The sequence below is a fragment of the Apteryx mantelli genome, chromosome 4, assembly GCF_036417845.1.
Source record: "Apteryx mantelli isolate bAptMan1 chromosome 4, bAptMan1.hap1, whole genome shotgun sequence".
NCBI classification, from domain to species: Eukaryota; Metazoa; Chordata; class Aves; order Apterygiformes; family Apterygidae; genus Apteryx; species Apteryx mantelli.
This window is the reverse complement of record NC_089981.1, coordinates 35,875,043-35,891,221: the sequence shown is the minus strand read 5'-3', so window position 1 is coordinate 35,891,221 and position 16,179 is coordinate 35,875,043. Positions and strand designations below refer to the sequence as shown.

The window sequence follows — 16,179 nt, the reverse complement described above, 5'->3', positions numbered from 1 at the left end:
TTTTGTTGCTAGTGGGCTGGGTAATAATACAGGATTGTTAAATCGTGTTGAAAATAGCTAAATATCCAAAATGGAGTCCATCTAATGGAAAATATTTTCAAACTGTATTCCTTTGCCAGACTACTTTGGCATGAATTTTGGAAATCCTTACAGCCACCTAATACAATTTATGTCCTTTTGAGGTACAAGGCATTCAGGTCTGGACAATCTGTGTTGCAGCAGGGCCTTTGCAAAGCAGCACATATGGAAGTTAATTAGAAACTGTTAATGTATTAATAAAAGTATTTCTTAAAGTCATTTATACTGGACAAAAGGAAGATAAATGAGTAAAAATGTGTAGTTTACAACTCATTCTTACTCTTGTTCTGGAATATAGGAATAGTCTATCTGTTATCTGAACTGACCGTTGTCTGGCTTTAGGGAGCCTGGGGATTAATGAAGCCAGTTAGTCAAAACACAGCGATGAGCTGACTGCTGGGGCCAGCGGAAAGTGCAGCTCCCTAGTGAGCCGGTGCCTTCTGGTGCTTCTGCTTGGCAGTCACCCCGAGAGACCATGTTGATCTTTTATCTGAAACCAATCACTCTTAATGTGTGATCACAGTACCACATCGCTCTTTAATTGTACCCCTGGTGGTTAATAGATGCTCTGGGTGTGCTTCGTCTCACTGGTTTCTTTCTCATTTATCTTTCTTCTTCTTGTCTCGGCTACATGATTTCCTCTGAGCTGAGTCAGTTGTCTTGTTCTTTATTTATACAGTGGTTAGTACAAGAAGGTGCAGGTCTGGTTGGAGCTACTACCTTACTGTAGAATAAAGAACAAAACAGACTGTGAGACTTTGGAGAAGAGCACTTGTTTTCCCTCCTTGTGCACCCAGCCCTTTGCAAATCCTGTTTCGTGAGAGGCAGAATCTGGCTTGTCTCATTCAAAGTAATATCCCAGTTGCCGCTTATTGCGTTACAGAGTTGTGAACACCTCTGTCAAACAGCTTGAAATGATTTATTGTTTCTGTGGCAGTGTGTGTTAGCGCCTGGTAGGTAGCAACAGTGAAATATGTATGAGATGATGTCATATCTTCTCATTATTTTGGAACTGTGCAAACGAAGCTTCAAATGGAGTGGGAATTTCTTTGCATTGGCTTTAATAAATAAGTTTTTTCAAGAAAAACGCCAAGTTTCTAATTCTGGAAGTAAGGTTTTGTGTTTCACTGGGATGTGGACCTAAATTTGAACTGATGTACTGAATCCAATTAATGTTACTTCTAAAATGCCAGGATGTTCTTCTGCATAATATTAAAGAATGATATTGCCATTGAGTAATAAGTATGCATTTCTGAAATACAATGGCCTAGGTTTATGAATGTTTACAGTTTGTTAGCACAGGAGGATTTTTTTTTGTTTTTGTTTTTTTAGCATGTTATGTTCAGCGCTTGAGTATCTGCATATTCAATATTTAAAAGTCTTCAAACAGCTGTTCACACAGCAGAGAAATCTCTACCCTTGACTTTCAACTAGAGGATGAGTGAAGAGTACAGAAAGAATTATCAGCCTATTGATAGTTCATTTTGTCAAAGTTCTCTTCCCCCCTTCCCCCCCACTGTAAATGAGAAGAAATATAGTTAAAACTGCTACATGGAAAAGAATCTTGAATGGGGGAAATGCTATCAGTTATCTAGCCTTTTAAATTTTTTGATTACTTGTGGTTCTAAATTATGAAATTTAATTTAAAAAAAAAACACATGAATTTGGTCATCAAGGTTGAGTTGTTGAGATCCTTAATACTATTATTCAGTTTTTGTAGTGATTTACTGAAAATGATGTTCAGTTATGCAGCTGACACCAGATAAGGATTTGGTTTTTTTTTTTCTTGCCTTTTTACCTCAGCATATCCAATCTAAATTGCTTTCAATTGCTAGAGTGTTTTGGAAGTTTTCTATGTGCAGTCCTGTTTCTGTGAAAGCATGTGTTAATGCAAAGTCATAGACTTTCGGAATCTTGTAAGAAAGGATACTACTGTGTTGTGATACATTTAGCTTTTCTTTTTATTTGTGTTTTCACTGGTGACTTGAAGATGTTATTCATATATAAAATAAAACCAGTATGATAAAATATTTAAGGTATCCCTAATATTTCAATAACTCTCAGTAATAAAACTGTTTTTTTCCTTTCTCAGAACAAAAGCCTCAAAAACAAGCTCCTGTCAGGAAACAAGCTTTGTGGTATTCATGCAGAAGAGGTAAGTAGTGGTCCTTTCTATTTTAAATGTAACATACCCAGAAAGAAGCTTGCTGCAATGGCTTTCATACAGAGGTTCTGACATATATACTACACATTATATACTATGCATGTACTATGAGTGTTCATAAAACTCTTGCATCTCAGCCCATTTCTGTGACTGCACTGGAAGTGACTTACATATTTTGGAAAATGAGCTGAAACTTCCAGTTTTGGACAAATACACTAAAGTTTGGGCATGCTTATGAAAACCATATATAACTTTGTAGATGTACCTCTGTAATATATATAAAACTGATTTTCTTTCGATGACCACCCATGCCTAGAATAAGAGAAGAATCTTTTTAGAATAAGACAAAGTGCCTTTTTTGAATAGTTTGCAGAGATGGGAAAGATTTATTATTACTGATCCTTAGAATGTTTCATTATTCGAAGAAAAGAATGTCATTTTGTAAAACGTAGGAAAAAAGTCTCCCCTTCACTGAACAGGTAGCAAAGATAGTTGATGATACAGCACCCCTGTTTTTTTTGCGGCTACTTAAATGTCCACTTAACTGTATTCATGTGAGCAGACACTTAGCTACTCCCCTTTTCATGAAAGTGGATATTACTACATATGAATTTGATTTACTCCCTTTAGCCACCTTTTTTGCATATATAACTCCTGTGAAAGTCATTTTACCTTCCTAGAATGAAGCAGAAACATAACACTTTAATTATGAATGTTAGAGTTAAAAAAAGTGGCTGAATGTGTTTTTCTCAATAAAGACTCTGTTTTAAAAGTCAGAAGTTATGAATTCATAGAGTGGTTTCTAATTATATGAGCTATTTACCCTAAATGAAGATCTACAACGTTTCTGAGAAATCCTCAACAGTAAGAAATAATATTTCTTTGCTAGCTTGTCTAAATCTCTGTTATCTTCCTGTATCAGCGTTGTTGTTTTCAAACGTGCCACAGTATTTGAATACAAATATATTTTCTTCCCTTGTTTACTGCTAAAAATTTGTCAGTGTGTAACATAGCTTTCTGTTTCCACTCTTTTTAAAGTTTGCTTTTCCTAGCTGCAAAACATCTTGAATGTTTGATAATTAACTTGAAGATCTCTTCCGTGATTATATCTGCTTTAATATTTGTAACATAAATGTGCACAATGCTGAGGAAGAAGTCTAGAATTATTTTATATTTAGTGTAGTGTGCCAAGCCTTGCTGTCAGAAAATTTCAGGAAACCAAAATCTGTGCTAACTAAACTCATGGCAACAGACCGTGAATGTATTTTTAAGCTTAAGAATTTCAGACTTTATGGATCATCCTGGCAAAAACATGGCTTTTAAGTGGGTTAGTGCCATTAGAACAATTAAAGATGCTACAGAAGTATTTATTTGTCATTTTGCAGAGTTAAGCGGAGTAGCCCAGAGAAATACAGTGCGTTTACTGCCCTTTAAGTACTGTATGTACAATTCACCAGGCGTTATAACTATGTGAAATCAGTATCCTTTTAATTAGTAGTTCAGATACCCTTCATGGATAGAATTGCTCTGTTTTCATTCTGCTTTCTCAGACTGTACGTGCTGTTATAGTATGCCCTGTGATTTTCAGTAGATGGGAGCATGCCTGTGATCCCACACACATCGCATGCCGGGGTTTTCTTCTCAAAGAAGTCGGTGCACTGGAGAGAGGAAGGCAGGGTGGTGTGAACCTAGGGCATCCTGTCAGGATGCAGAGAGGGGCACGTGCCTAGGAAACGCTTCCAGATCCTGTGGGTTAGAGGTAGCTATCACACTAAGTCTACTGATGATCTTAGCCTGCTGATTGCACTAAAAGATGTGAGCTTTGTACGTCCTCTTTCTGGAAGCACAGAAAAAAACAAAGCTACCAAATGTTTTTCCCTAACTGTCCTTTAGGGAGTCCTTTTGGGGAGTTACTTCCTCAGTAAAACTGGCAGCAGTGCTAGAGCTAACAGAAAAATAAAACACAATTTGCTTGGTTTAATAATTAGCTTGCTTGGAACAAGCTCATCAATGTCATCTTAAGACATCATCAGGGAAGGTGTGACAGAAGTTCTGCCTGCTAATAAATGCCAGCTTTGTGCAGCCAAAAGGCCACCAGGAAAGAACTGTGCAGCCCCAGAGTGAATATTAATAGAATACATAAAGCTAATGGAAACTGAAAGTACTTGAAATTATTTTTTAAGAGCAAATGTAAAGATATTTAAAGTAAAAATCTGGTTGAACCAGAGCCTAAGCTGATGTAAATCAGCATAACTTTGCCTTTTTCAGTGCAGGTGGTTGAAAACTGAAGACCTACCTCATTTGAATGCCATCTGGAAATCCCTGGTCATTACAAAGCAGAACCTGTGCAACTCTATGGAAATTTCTCCTCTGTAAAACCTGAATAGATGTCATGATAACTTATGGTAGCAGCTACAGTGCAGTTAACTATAAAAAAAAGAAGACTCTGTGTAGTGAAGGTGCTGCATTCAGTTGTGCATTCATGGAAAGCATTAATAACATCTCATGTCTGAAATATATAACCCAAATGACACTTCACAATAGTACTAGCTTATGTACATATTTTAGGTGATTGCCAGTCTAAGTTTCCCTTGATACCTTTAACTGCTTTAGACATGCTACCCTGGAAAAGCAATAGACTTTCATTTTGGTTGTTTTTCTGCATCTTAAAGCTGATTTTTTTTCTGCTGTTGTCAGAATGTATTGTCTTCTTCACCCCCTTCCCCACCCCAATTCTTAAAAGTAAATGTTTTAACTAAAAAAACACTGATTTTATTATCCTCACTTTCAGTCAAAAAAGATCCAGGCCCAGCTGAAAGAGCTTCGTTATGGGAAAAAGGATTTGATTTTTAAGGTGAGTTTTATTTCACTATCGCTAGCTAAGGTATTAGAGTTGATGTAATATTGAAGTAATCTAGGAGTGTGATAACTACCTTTATTACTGTAGTTCTAAGGAAAGATTTCCTTCTCACCATACTGAATGAGCTCAAAACACCAAAGAAAGATAATACCATAATGTAATTTCAGAAATATCATCTATTTCAATGGCTTTTTTTGCAAATTACTGTAACAGGGACAGTGCTTTTTATTAAATTGCTTTCTGGAGCAAAGAAGAGAAGATCCAAAGCCTAAAAAAAAATCTTTCATCTTTGTCTGTTTCTAAACAGACAGAAGTAGTGGAAAATATATACTTTATGAACATCTGTATTCACATGCTCACATAAAGCAATGTTCTAGTTGCCAGCCAGTGACCAAAATCTATTGCACTATTCCATAGATTCTATACAATATTTTTCATCATTCTGGTTGAACAATGGAATATTTTACAGCTACTAATTCTTTTTTCTCCTTTGATTAGCAGTCCTCCTTTGCAATGCCAATTACTGTTAACACCTAAAACAAAGTTTTACATTTGTGATGAGCTTGAGCAATAGAATATTGCTTAGATCCCTGGATCCAAATTCCTATTATATGCTGAAATATCTTTACTAAAACTGAAGCTTCTAGAAAAAAATGGAATTGTCTTTTGGGTGTACAAGCCATATGAATAGCTGGTCTAGCTCATTTGAAAAAAAAATGCAGAATGTACAGACATTTTGCTGAAGGGTGTCAAATCCCTGTTAACACCTGGAGGAGTTAATCCCTGATGGAGAGGGAGGAGAGGGACTCAGGTCACCTGGCCTGAGGCTGCTAATTGAGTAGTGCTTTTAGTCCCTGCATAAAGGCTGAAGATAAGTAGTCATCTTCAAAGTGGCTAGAACTAAGATTTCTTTTAAAAGTAATTCATCCCAATATGAGGTCCAAATTGCTCTCTGGAAATACTTAACTCTCTCTACTATCTCTCTATTCTATGTAGAGTACTGGAAAGATGTACTAGCACAGGCAGTTTAAAATACATAGTGTGAATCTTTTCCATACAGATGTTGATTCCAAGGTTTTTCTAGAACATTTTTTTCTCATCATAAGGCCCAAACCAGGGGAATAGGTTTAGAGATAACAGATAGGCATTTTATACATCTAATTAATTTTAATACTAGTCATTATTAGCAATTAAATTTTAATACTAGCCCTTATTAGCAAAAATAGCAAATTTATCTTCAAAATAAATTTAGATGTAATTGAGAATGTGAACAGAGGAAAAGATTATATTTTCTAAACCAGCCTGGGTGTAGAGGCTTGCTTTATTTAGCTGAAGTACAATTGTTCAGTACTATTATCTGCTTGTTATCATTATGCTAGTGTGTAGCCGTCCCAAAAAGGGAACTGAGTTATGCGAGATCATGTAGTCATGCTTAACAAGAGAGCATTCCTACCCTAAGCTGACCACCGAAAAAACAGCTTACAGAGGAGGAGAAGGAAAGGATGAAGAAGTGAATAAATTGGCAAAGGCTATATGGCAAATTACTGACATACCTAAAGTGAAATCCTCCTTTTCTTGATTCCTAGTTCAGTAGCCTGTTTAGAGGAACTATCCTCAAGAATGATAATTTAGTAGCTAAGGTATAGAGGTAAAAATCAGGAATTGCTGGGGAAGGGGAGGGAATTAACTTGTGTTATAATGGATGTGATGCTGATAGTGTGAATGTGATTAGAAGTGGGTCTTATCTAATGGACTATGGATGCTTGCACCATAGGCTTCATTTTTAATCTTTGGCAATTCAGTATTGCAGCTGGAATCAAGGAAATTCAACCTGTTCTAAAGAAGATGCATATATTTGGCCACATGAATTTTGCCTTAAACTTTATCTACACTGGACAGGTATAGTTCTTGAGGGATATAGGGATACTAGGGCCATCAGCTCAAATGTAGAGCCCAAATTAAGTAGGATGAATCCAGCTCCAAATGCACTTACCTGCAAAATAGGGAAAATGTTTAGGGAAATCATGAAGTAATATAACTAAAAATGCTTTAAGAACTTTAGATGGAAGGTGTTGATGAATTGTTACATGGATTGTGAAGTTCCGCGTATTGAGAAGTACAGCTTGTTACTTAGGCAAAGAGTTGAAATATCTCTTGACTGTGTGCAATTGTGTGTGTGATTGACTTCCTGATTTGCTCTTTTGATATATCCTTTATGTGTCATCAGAATTGTCTTTGTAGGGTTTATTTGTCTGTCTTTTTCCTGACTAAAGTAAATAATTTTTGGTTTCTGAAGAAAACAGAATACCAAATTTATGCTGGCCTCCTAAATATTCATGTGAGATCTAGGAAACAGTAGGTTCAGTATGCTGTTTTGCATGTGTTTCAGGTCTGAAGTAAGACATGCTAAATAGAATAGAATCCCTTTGGTATAGGTTGGAGAGACGTTTAAATGTCTGATCTGAGAGAGGCTGCTTAGAACAGGTGGTATTTTATTTCTAGCTGCTTTGATACCTGCAACTAGATGGATTTTGTGCTATTATTGCTGTGAAGGCTGTTCTGAGAAGTTCTGATTTTTTCCTGATAAAAGATCAATATTGTGGATGGATAGTCTTCTGCCAGTACAGAGCATGAACAGTGTGCAGTGAACTCCTGGCTGCGAGTTACTACCATGTTCCACAACTTCTACCCTTTCACCTTCACACTTTTTCCCTACCCCATTAAATCTTAACTTAGGCTTTCTGTGTGCCTCATTGAGGAGTTTAGGGAATTACAATCTCTGTATAGCTGAGACTGTTTCAAACTTCCCATGACACTTCCCCAGAAGGATGTAAACTTCAGCCTGTAAGACTTCAAAAGGGCACGAGGGAGTACTACAGTCTGTGCCCATTAGCGTGTTGCTTTCTCTGCTGAAATTAATTGTCAAGATCTGCGGGATAATAGTAGTGGTTTTTTTTACATGATCAACATCTACCAGAAACTAGTTCTTACTGAGCCTTAGCATCTTTTAACTATTATTGCCCATGCCTTTCTGTACTGATTAGAGCTTTGGGGAATAAGTGGGAGAGGAACAGGAGGAGTGGAGGGCAGGGGGAAAGACAGCTTTCTCCCTTAATACTCCAGTGAATAGTAAATTATGTCTACTTTTAACATCATTGTGTGACAGTAACTTATCAAGTGGTAGTAAATAAAACAGGAGTTTATTATATTTGGCATTTATATAGCGTTCTTATATATTCAAAGTGTTTTATGACCTAACTGATTACTTATGTGGCATATATGTGGTATAATGCCATGCGACAGATAACTAGAGGGAGACACTTTTGTGTTAAATGATGTGCTTAAGGCTATTGAGGTTGTCGGTATCTCTATTGTGATTAGTATTTAAGTTCCTGTTTCCTGGTCCAGTGTTCAGTTCCTTAACACATGCTGCACAGAAACCTTAAATAGTTGACAGAAGAGAAGAATAAAGAATAATTAATAACAAATTTTCAGTCAAGCTCTTTAATTTTACGGCTGCGTTTGCACAATGCATAACCTCAAGTAGGTACCTACAAACTCTGAATAATTATAATACCTCTAAGTACTAAGTAGTATGATATCATCAGCTCAAACTTGGGCTTGTCTTTTGCAACCATTTGCAGACCTATATGAAAAAGAGAAGGCAGATTAAAAATAATGTTTTCTTGAATGAAATTCAGTCAGAGCACGTTTCAAGAAAGTATCCCTGTCTGGGAAACACCTGAACTTATCTTGTAGAAGAAGACAAAAGACATGTCTGAAGACTTAACTAAACCTGTACTTATGAGTGTGCCGTTTATATTCAAAACCATTTTCTAAATTCTTTGAACCACATAGTGCTACACCAATCAATTCATTATTGGGATATGTGAAATTCATTTTAAACCATGCTCTTGATATGGTAAATAGACTCTAAGAAAGGCAAAATAATGTGAAATTGTTTTCAGATCGTACTGACTGGATGTGGTAAATATTTATACCATTCCTCCCCCTAAAGTAAAACTGATGCTACCATATGTGTTTTCCTCCTTATTGGGAGTAGTTAATTACATGCCACAGTAGACCTATTTCCTGGAGTTGCAAAATACTTATTTCTGTGACGTAGACTGTGTTGTTCTGCATTCCCTACAGAGAAGGAGGTGAAGTGATTACAGATGAAAAGACCTGACTTAGGAGTGAACTTGTATGTTAACCATTAAAATTTAAATGACATTGTTTAAAAAAATAGATTTAGTATTTTTAAATCTTTGATAGTCTTTTACAGAATTGTTTTGCATGCTCACACTTGTGCAAAGAATTAGAAGTTTAAGGTTTTCCAATACAATTTTGCTAACTACTTGAGTACAGTTGGTGGTCAGGTTTGGCCCAAATCCAGCATTTCACAAATACACATTCACTTCACCCATGACTTCCACCCTTTTGAATTAATATTGCTATCAACTACAGAATTCAGCTGGCCTTCTATGTTTGAAAAATGAGTCCATTATAACACATTTTAAAGGGTTCTTCATTATGTTTAAAGAACTGTAGAACTTTTTTTCTTAAAAAATGCATTCTAAAAAAGCTACACTGTTTTCCTAAAACATTATTTATATATTAACTTATTTAGCACAAAAAAGGCTCTTACTTTGTTGTTGCTTTTATATTCCCCCGTAATGCTAAACATAATCTCTTTAGCTCAATGTTTAAAGAAGGAGATAAGAGGAGGCTGAGCGCAGGTGCATACAGGCCTGTCATATCAACTTCTCTGAGAGAATCCCACAACTCCTCTCACTTTCAGGCAGGATCTCTAGCCTGTAGCGCATTTATGCAGTTAATGTGTTTCCTCAGCGCCTGGATCTTCTGTGACCTTGCCTTGGAAACGTAGCAAAGCTGCGTAGGAAAAGACAGAAAAAAGCTAGTATAAAATAGCTGTTAAAAACATAATGTAATGCAACGCGTCAGATTAGATTTTTCACAAAGATTTTACACCTGTGACTCTATTAGAGATGAGAAGTTTTATAAGCTACAGGCTGACTTCAGCACATTAACTGAATAACAATTAAGTAGTATCTGGAAGAAGAAACTTACAGATTATTACCCACTTAATGTATACCATTTATAAGGATACTGTTTTGAGAGAATAACTCTCCAAAACATCATATATGAAAATGTCCTCTAACAATTTTCCTTTAACTTTGACAAAAATGTCATGTTGAATGAGAAGAAAGTAGCAAATTGCACCTCCTTTTAATTATGGTTTTATTTGTTATATTTTGTGATTTTTCTATGCTATCAACTTAATCTTACCAGTCTACTGTGGCTTGTATGTTATTCTTTGATAATTTTATTAGGAAAAACAGGATCATTTTGCTTTGGATTGCATTTATTTTCTTTAAAAGCCTTTACTTTTTTTTAGAAGGAGAAAGACGAACCAAACAAAAATATCCACGATACAAATGCAGTCTGATAGATCATAAAATTAAAAGTCTGAAAATATTCTTACAGCTTTTTCATATTAAATAGAAGGAATGTTACCTCATAGTTAATGAGATAAATAAAAAATTCTTCTACGTATGTCGCAATTCCATCAGCACATGTTCAGTTCTGACAACGATGTTTTCTTAGGGACTATGGAAAATGGAAAGGATCTTGCTGGTCATTTATTCCATATTCTCTTACTCCAAAGAAGGTTCAGCTGTGTCTGTGTTAACCTTTCACAATGTTTATCTGATTTGTTCTTGGAAACCTCCAACAGTTCAAACTCTATGTACTTACCTGGTAGAAAGGTTTTCTTATATCTATCTTGAATTTGCTTTCCTGAAATTGAATCTGGCTAGTTATCTTGATAATTCCCATAGACTTGCCAAGTAGTTTTTTTTACCTTTCCTTTACAGCAACATTTTACATCTTTTGAGATTATTATCCTGGGTCTCTCACATTGTTCTCGTTTTATAGATTAACTTTTTGGTTTTTGGAGGGTTTTTTTGTTTTTTTCCCCCCGGTTTTACTTTCCAGGATATGTTTGCACACCACTAGCTCTTCCTGTTATTTTCATCTGAACCTGTTTCCTTTGGTGTTTGTCCTTCTGGGGTGCCCTAAAATGGACACTGAGGTCCAGCTGGGGGTTTCTCTCATGCTGAGTGGAGTAAAAGTATCTTGCAGTCTGTACCCGCAGCGTTCCTTGCCTTTCCCACAAGTGCATGGCATGTTGAGTGGTGATATCATCCTGAGTCATTCATCCCTGCTGTTTGCTGTCCTGTATCTGTTTTATTGATTATTCCTGCCTATGTTTAGTATCTTATACTTGTCTTTAGCAAATGCCATCCTATATTCAGACTGTTTCTCCAGTTTGTCAAGATAAATTTAGACAAAGTCTGTCTTGGTGACACCAAGTTCTGACTTGATGTCACCAGCATATTTAATGAGTATATGTTTAATTTATTGTTCAGCTCATGAATGATATATACCAAATAATACTCTGTCCACTAAAAAGGTAGTTTGTTTGATTAATTTTTTTCAGTACTTTTCCAGAAATCAAAGTTGTACTAATGACCTGTAAGTCATCAACTTCTCCTTTTCTCTCTTTCTGAAGATGGGTATCACATTTATTGTTTTCCAGTCTTTGGGTTCTTAATCCAGTCTCTGCAAACTCTGTAAGTAACTAGTATCTTGGAGCCAAATACTACTTCCAAAACCACAAAAGTGATTATGTGCAAACATAACTAATAGAAAATGGCAAGGTGAAAACTCGTATCAACCTGTAATTAGATGGACTCATATCAGATAGAAAAATGATCTTTTACTGATTTGCCTAAAAATTTAGGACCATACCTAAAAAATAACTTACAGGTACTGAGTATTACAGCATATAAATTTGGCTGAAAAAGCAGAGAAAAGAATATTAAACATCAACCCTCAGAGCAAAATTAAAAAGAATTTTGAGAAGAGAGGCTTAAGTAATACTGTTTGTCAAAGAATGTAATCTGCCCCAGACCTTGGTAGATGACCTCAATAGTAGTATTCTGAGTAATTATTTCAAACTGTGATTTGTTCTTTTATAGTGATGGGCTTGGAGTATAGGAAAAAAGCATCATGACTGCAAGCTTTGCAAAATGTTTTTCTTTGTCTTTAGCTCAGGAATTATTACCTTTGTGTTGACCTTACTAAAGATTTCTGAGTAACAGATTGAGTGATGTGGTGGTATTTGGACCTTAGGCGCAGATCAGGTTCTCTATGAGCCCAGAAGGCAGCACTTAGGGAGTTGTTTGCATTTGATACTCTGGTTCCATTTGTATGCACTGGTTTGTGCCAAGTCTGAAAATAAGATTGATGACACTTGTCTTTTGAATCATTTGCAATACAGGGTAATTACACAATCAACAAAGTTATATGTTTAATAGCTTAATTAGTAATTAATGATGATCCACAAAAGTTATTGTGTCTGGTGATGTGTGACAGCCAGGAGCACTTTGCTGAGGAGAGTCAAATTTTCTTGTTGCAGTGTTATAACATATAGTTATTATTCTGAAGACTTGCTTGAAAACAGATGTATTTCCTTCAGGGAGTAGCCTTGTTTGTTGAAAGTCATCCTTAGCTATGATAGGGGAAGAAAATTGTAAATGTTCTCCTCAAAGCCACTGCAGTGATGGAGGAGGGCCTGGAAATGTATTGCAGATTTTGCTCATGTTTGAAGTGGTTGTTAGCTATATGCAAGTTAGTCTATTTATCTGTGGATTTCTATCATATCCTAATTTTAGAGAATTCAGCTTTTGCTGTTTGAGAATAGCAGGACTGAATATGAACTTTGTGCCAGGGTTTTCTTGCTCATGAACCTGGAGGAGCACATCCTGAGGTGGATGAGTGAGGAGTTAGGCTGTGCAGGGTTTTATTGTTGGATATGTCAAGAGTGAGAATTTATGTTTTCTTTGAGTTCTAAGATAAGATATTGTAGGGTCTTCCCTGTGGTATTTCTACCCTGTAGTATGAGTGTTGGTCTTACAGTCTTCATGGTTTTGGATTCCTATGTCTCTTGCTGCATGGGATGATTCAGTCTTAGAGACTTCTAGATTTTTTTTCTTTCCAAGTGAGAAGGTTTACAATGCTACTTATTGTTGTTTATTAGACTCTTTTTTTTCTTGATCTATTCAGCACTTTTGTACACATTTACATCTGTAGTTGAATTTTGTCTGCTATTGGGCGTTCAGCATAATTTTGTTTCCCAGGTTCTTATCAGTGATTTGTATTTGGAAGTGGTTACTTTTTGGATGTAGAAAAATGCTATAAGATGGGATGCTATTTAATTGTTTTTTTCCCAGTAAAAGTTGAGGCCCTTGAAAGAGACAATGTAGATTTGGTTAATAGATTTTAAGGATACTACGTAAATATCTGTGGCTGATGTTCAGTTGGTCAGTGGTGTTGTGATTACTTTTCAGATAGCTATCTTGTTGAGAAAGTATACTTAGTTCAGCCCATTTCTTCATCTTGTATCACATGGTCTTTTGTTGTTGTATGGTGAGTGAGAACTTTCTGTTTTTGTGAAGCCCAAGATGATTTTTTTTTATTTGATTTTAATTTGATTTCTTTTGGAATGGGTCAGGTGAAGAAAGTGGGTTCTTGCTTTTTTTTTTTTTTTCCCCCCCTGAATTCTCTTGAATAGTTGCATTGTGTATTTGTATTGCTTTGAGACAACTGTATGTAGCAGGTCTTATGTAGATTATGTCCCTTTTGCTAAGGAAGTAGATGTCACTGTTAACCTTGGCATCTTCTTATGGTTACATGTTTTCTGTCTAAATTGTCATATTTTAGTATCTTGTTTATTGTTATTATAATGTTAGAATCGCTAGTAGTGGTTTAATATAACACAGGAGGAGCCTGAGGAGCTAGATGGAATTGGTTGTTGAAAAATACTTACAATACTGTTTGCAGACATTGGAAGTTTTAAAATATAAAGAGATAAGTGACATCCAGAAGGTGCAGGGATGTCAGCATATATGTTTGCTGGTAAGAACATTAGATTATATTTTTGTAACTTTTTCTAAGATGACAGCTGACTTCACCTGCCCTCTGACCATCATTATTCTTTAATAGTAGCCAATTTGGTAATGTTCTTATTGAACCAAATGTCCTTCTACTCTTCTATTTCTTTAATAGTTTCATGTAGTGTTGGAAAACACAGGTTTGCAAAATGCAAGTATCATTTCAGTACTTCGTAATTGACATCTATTTAGTATGTTGTTAGAGAAGTTTTTTTATAACAGTCTTGAGCATTAAAAACTGTTATAACATTTTTGATGAACTGAAAAATCCAATTTAAAAAATTTCTGTATAGCCCTGAGGAAGTGCCTTAAGAGTATGGACTTGCATTAGAAGTTAATGTAATCCTTAATAGCCAGTCTGCATTACTGTGTGAGACAAGGCTGCTCTGTAGCCAGCATGAGCCAAGGTTACTTAAATAAATTTGGCAGCAGCAGCTTTACGTTGAACTGGCAGCATTTACCTGTCAACTTACAGACCTGATCCAGCTCCCACTAAACCAAGGATTTTTGCCGTTGATATCAAAGTGAAATGGATCAGGACTCAATGACTGACATTTTCCTAGTCATCTAATTCTAATAACAATTCTGAGTGTGGCCCAGGAGGGTTGAAAAGTTTTAAAATGTTGCTACTGTGAAGCACTGAATAAGTCCAAACTACCCAAAAATCAGCGAAAAAGTACAACTCAGAAAGAAATATAAGAAGCTGAAAGATGAGCCAAAGCCTTGTGTTGTGTAAGCATGTAACAGGAAAAAGAGGGAGTGTTTCTTATGAAAACTCTTAATTTGGATCCTGGTGTTCCATATAGCAAAATGGGGCAAAGAGTCGGAATGAGTGATAGTGATGCCGGCTATGTGCTCTGAAAGTAATTGTAGGGGCATAGTCATTTTTCTTCAGTGTTTAAACTTCTGCAGTGATAGGTACTGCGGCAATTCCTGAGAAAAATGTTTTCTTCTGAAAAATTAGAGCCGAAGACTCGCTGACCCGTGCGTTGCATTGCCGGACTCGCGGGGATTTGCCCCGGGGGCACCGGAGGAGGGGGCGCGGGGAGCCTGCCCGCTGCGGGGAACGGCTCGGCAGGGCACCGTGGCCCTGCTCCCAGGGCTGCCGTCAGGAGCTCCATGCTTCCCGGGGCTCCCTCGCCCCTCCTGGCTCCGGCGCTTCTCCCGTCCGGGGCCAGGAGCTGTTCCTCTCCAGCATCGCCTAGAGCGCGGTGGTGCGGCTGCTCCCAGTGACGTCGGCTTCCTGTCGCAGGCGGCTGTGAACACATCAGCCAAATCAAAGAAATAAAGCTTTGGTCAGGTGTACCTATTATTTGAGCATGTAGTGCTGCATCGCTTAGCCTGCCTGTTGCTTGGTCCCGTTTTTCTGAGATAGTGCTGAAAGCAAATTCACAGCCACCTATAGGAAGGATATTTATGATCTGCTATAGAAAGTTTGCAAAATAAATAAAGTAAATTTAATGCTCATTTTGATTTTTTTTAAACTCTGCGTTATTGTTTGTTGACAGATATGAAGCCACTTTGTAATAATTGATGAATATGCTGGTTTTTAATGAATATTGTATGTGTTGGGTGTTTTTTGGCTTTATTGGTTAGCTGAATATGAGGTAATATTTTCACACTTAAAAGTTTTAAGATAGTTGTCTCTTGACAAACACTTGTAAGTTGAGTGGTATTGCCAGGAATATTAGTTCTGTTTCTGTATTTATTTATTTTCCTGGGTGGCATATCCTTTTGGGTGGAAAGGTCCAGGCCTAGAAAAAATCCCCCCAAAACCAAAAAGTTGTAGCCTCTGGCAAGATCTGAACTAATCCTTCCTCAAGAAAAAGGAAGGAGATGTTTGCAGCACACTACTGACAAAGGTATAGAGCATACTGGTATGCTTAAAATGAATTTTAAAATGTTTAGCCCCTCAGTGTTTGTTTTCTTACTGCTGGCATGGGCAATATAATTCTTTAAAGAAAGCTGACATTGAAAACAAAGAGCAGCAGGTTGCTGTAATGAAGTGGACCTGTTAGCACTTGGAAATAACAACTAGT

The 16,179-nt window shown here is 36.6% G+C and overlaps 1 protein-coding gene across 2 annotated transcripts in view; it reads left to right on the top strand.

Moving 5' to 3' along the window:
• LUZP2 (leucine zipper protein 2) overlaps positions 1-16,179 on the top strand; it is a 215,419-nt gene that overhangs the window by 144,808 nt on the left and 54,432 nt on the right. For both annotated transcript variants that reach the window (XM_067295534.1, XM_067295533.1), the window contains exons 6-7: positions 2,171-2,233; positions 5,034-5,096. In XM_067295534.1, coding sequence (XP_067151635.1) covers positions 2,171-2,233; positions 5,034-5,096 — 126 coding nt within the window. The remainder of the gene's footprint in view (positions 1-2,170; positions 2,234-5,033; positions 5,097-16,179) is intronic.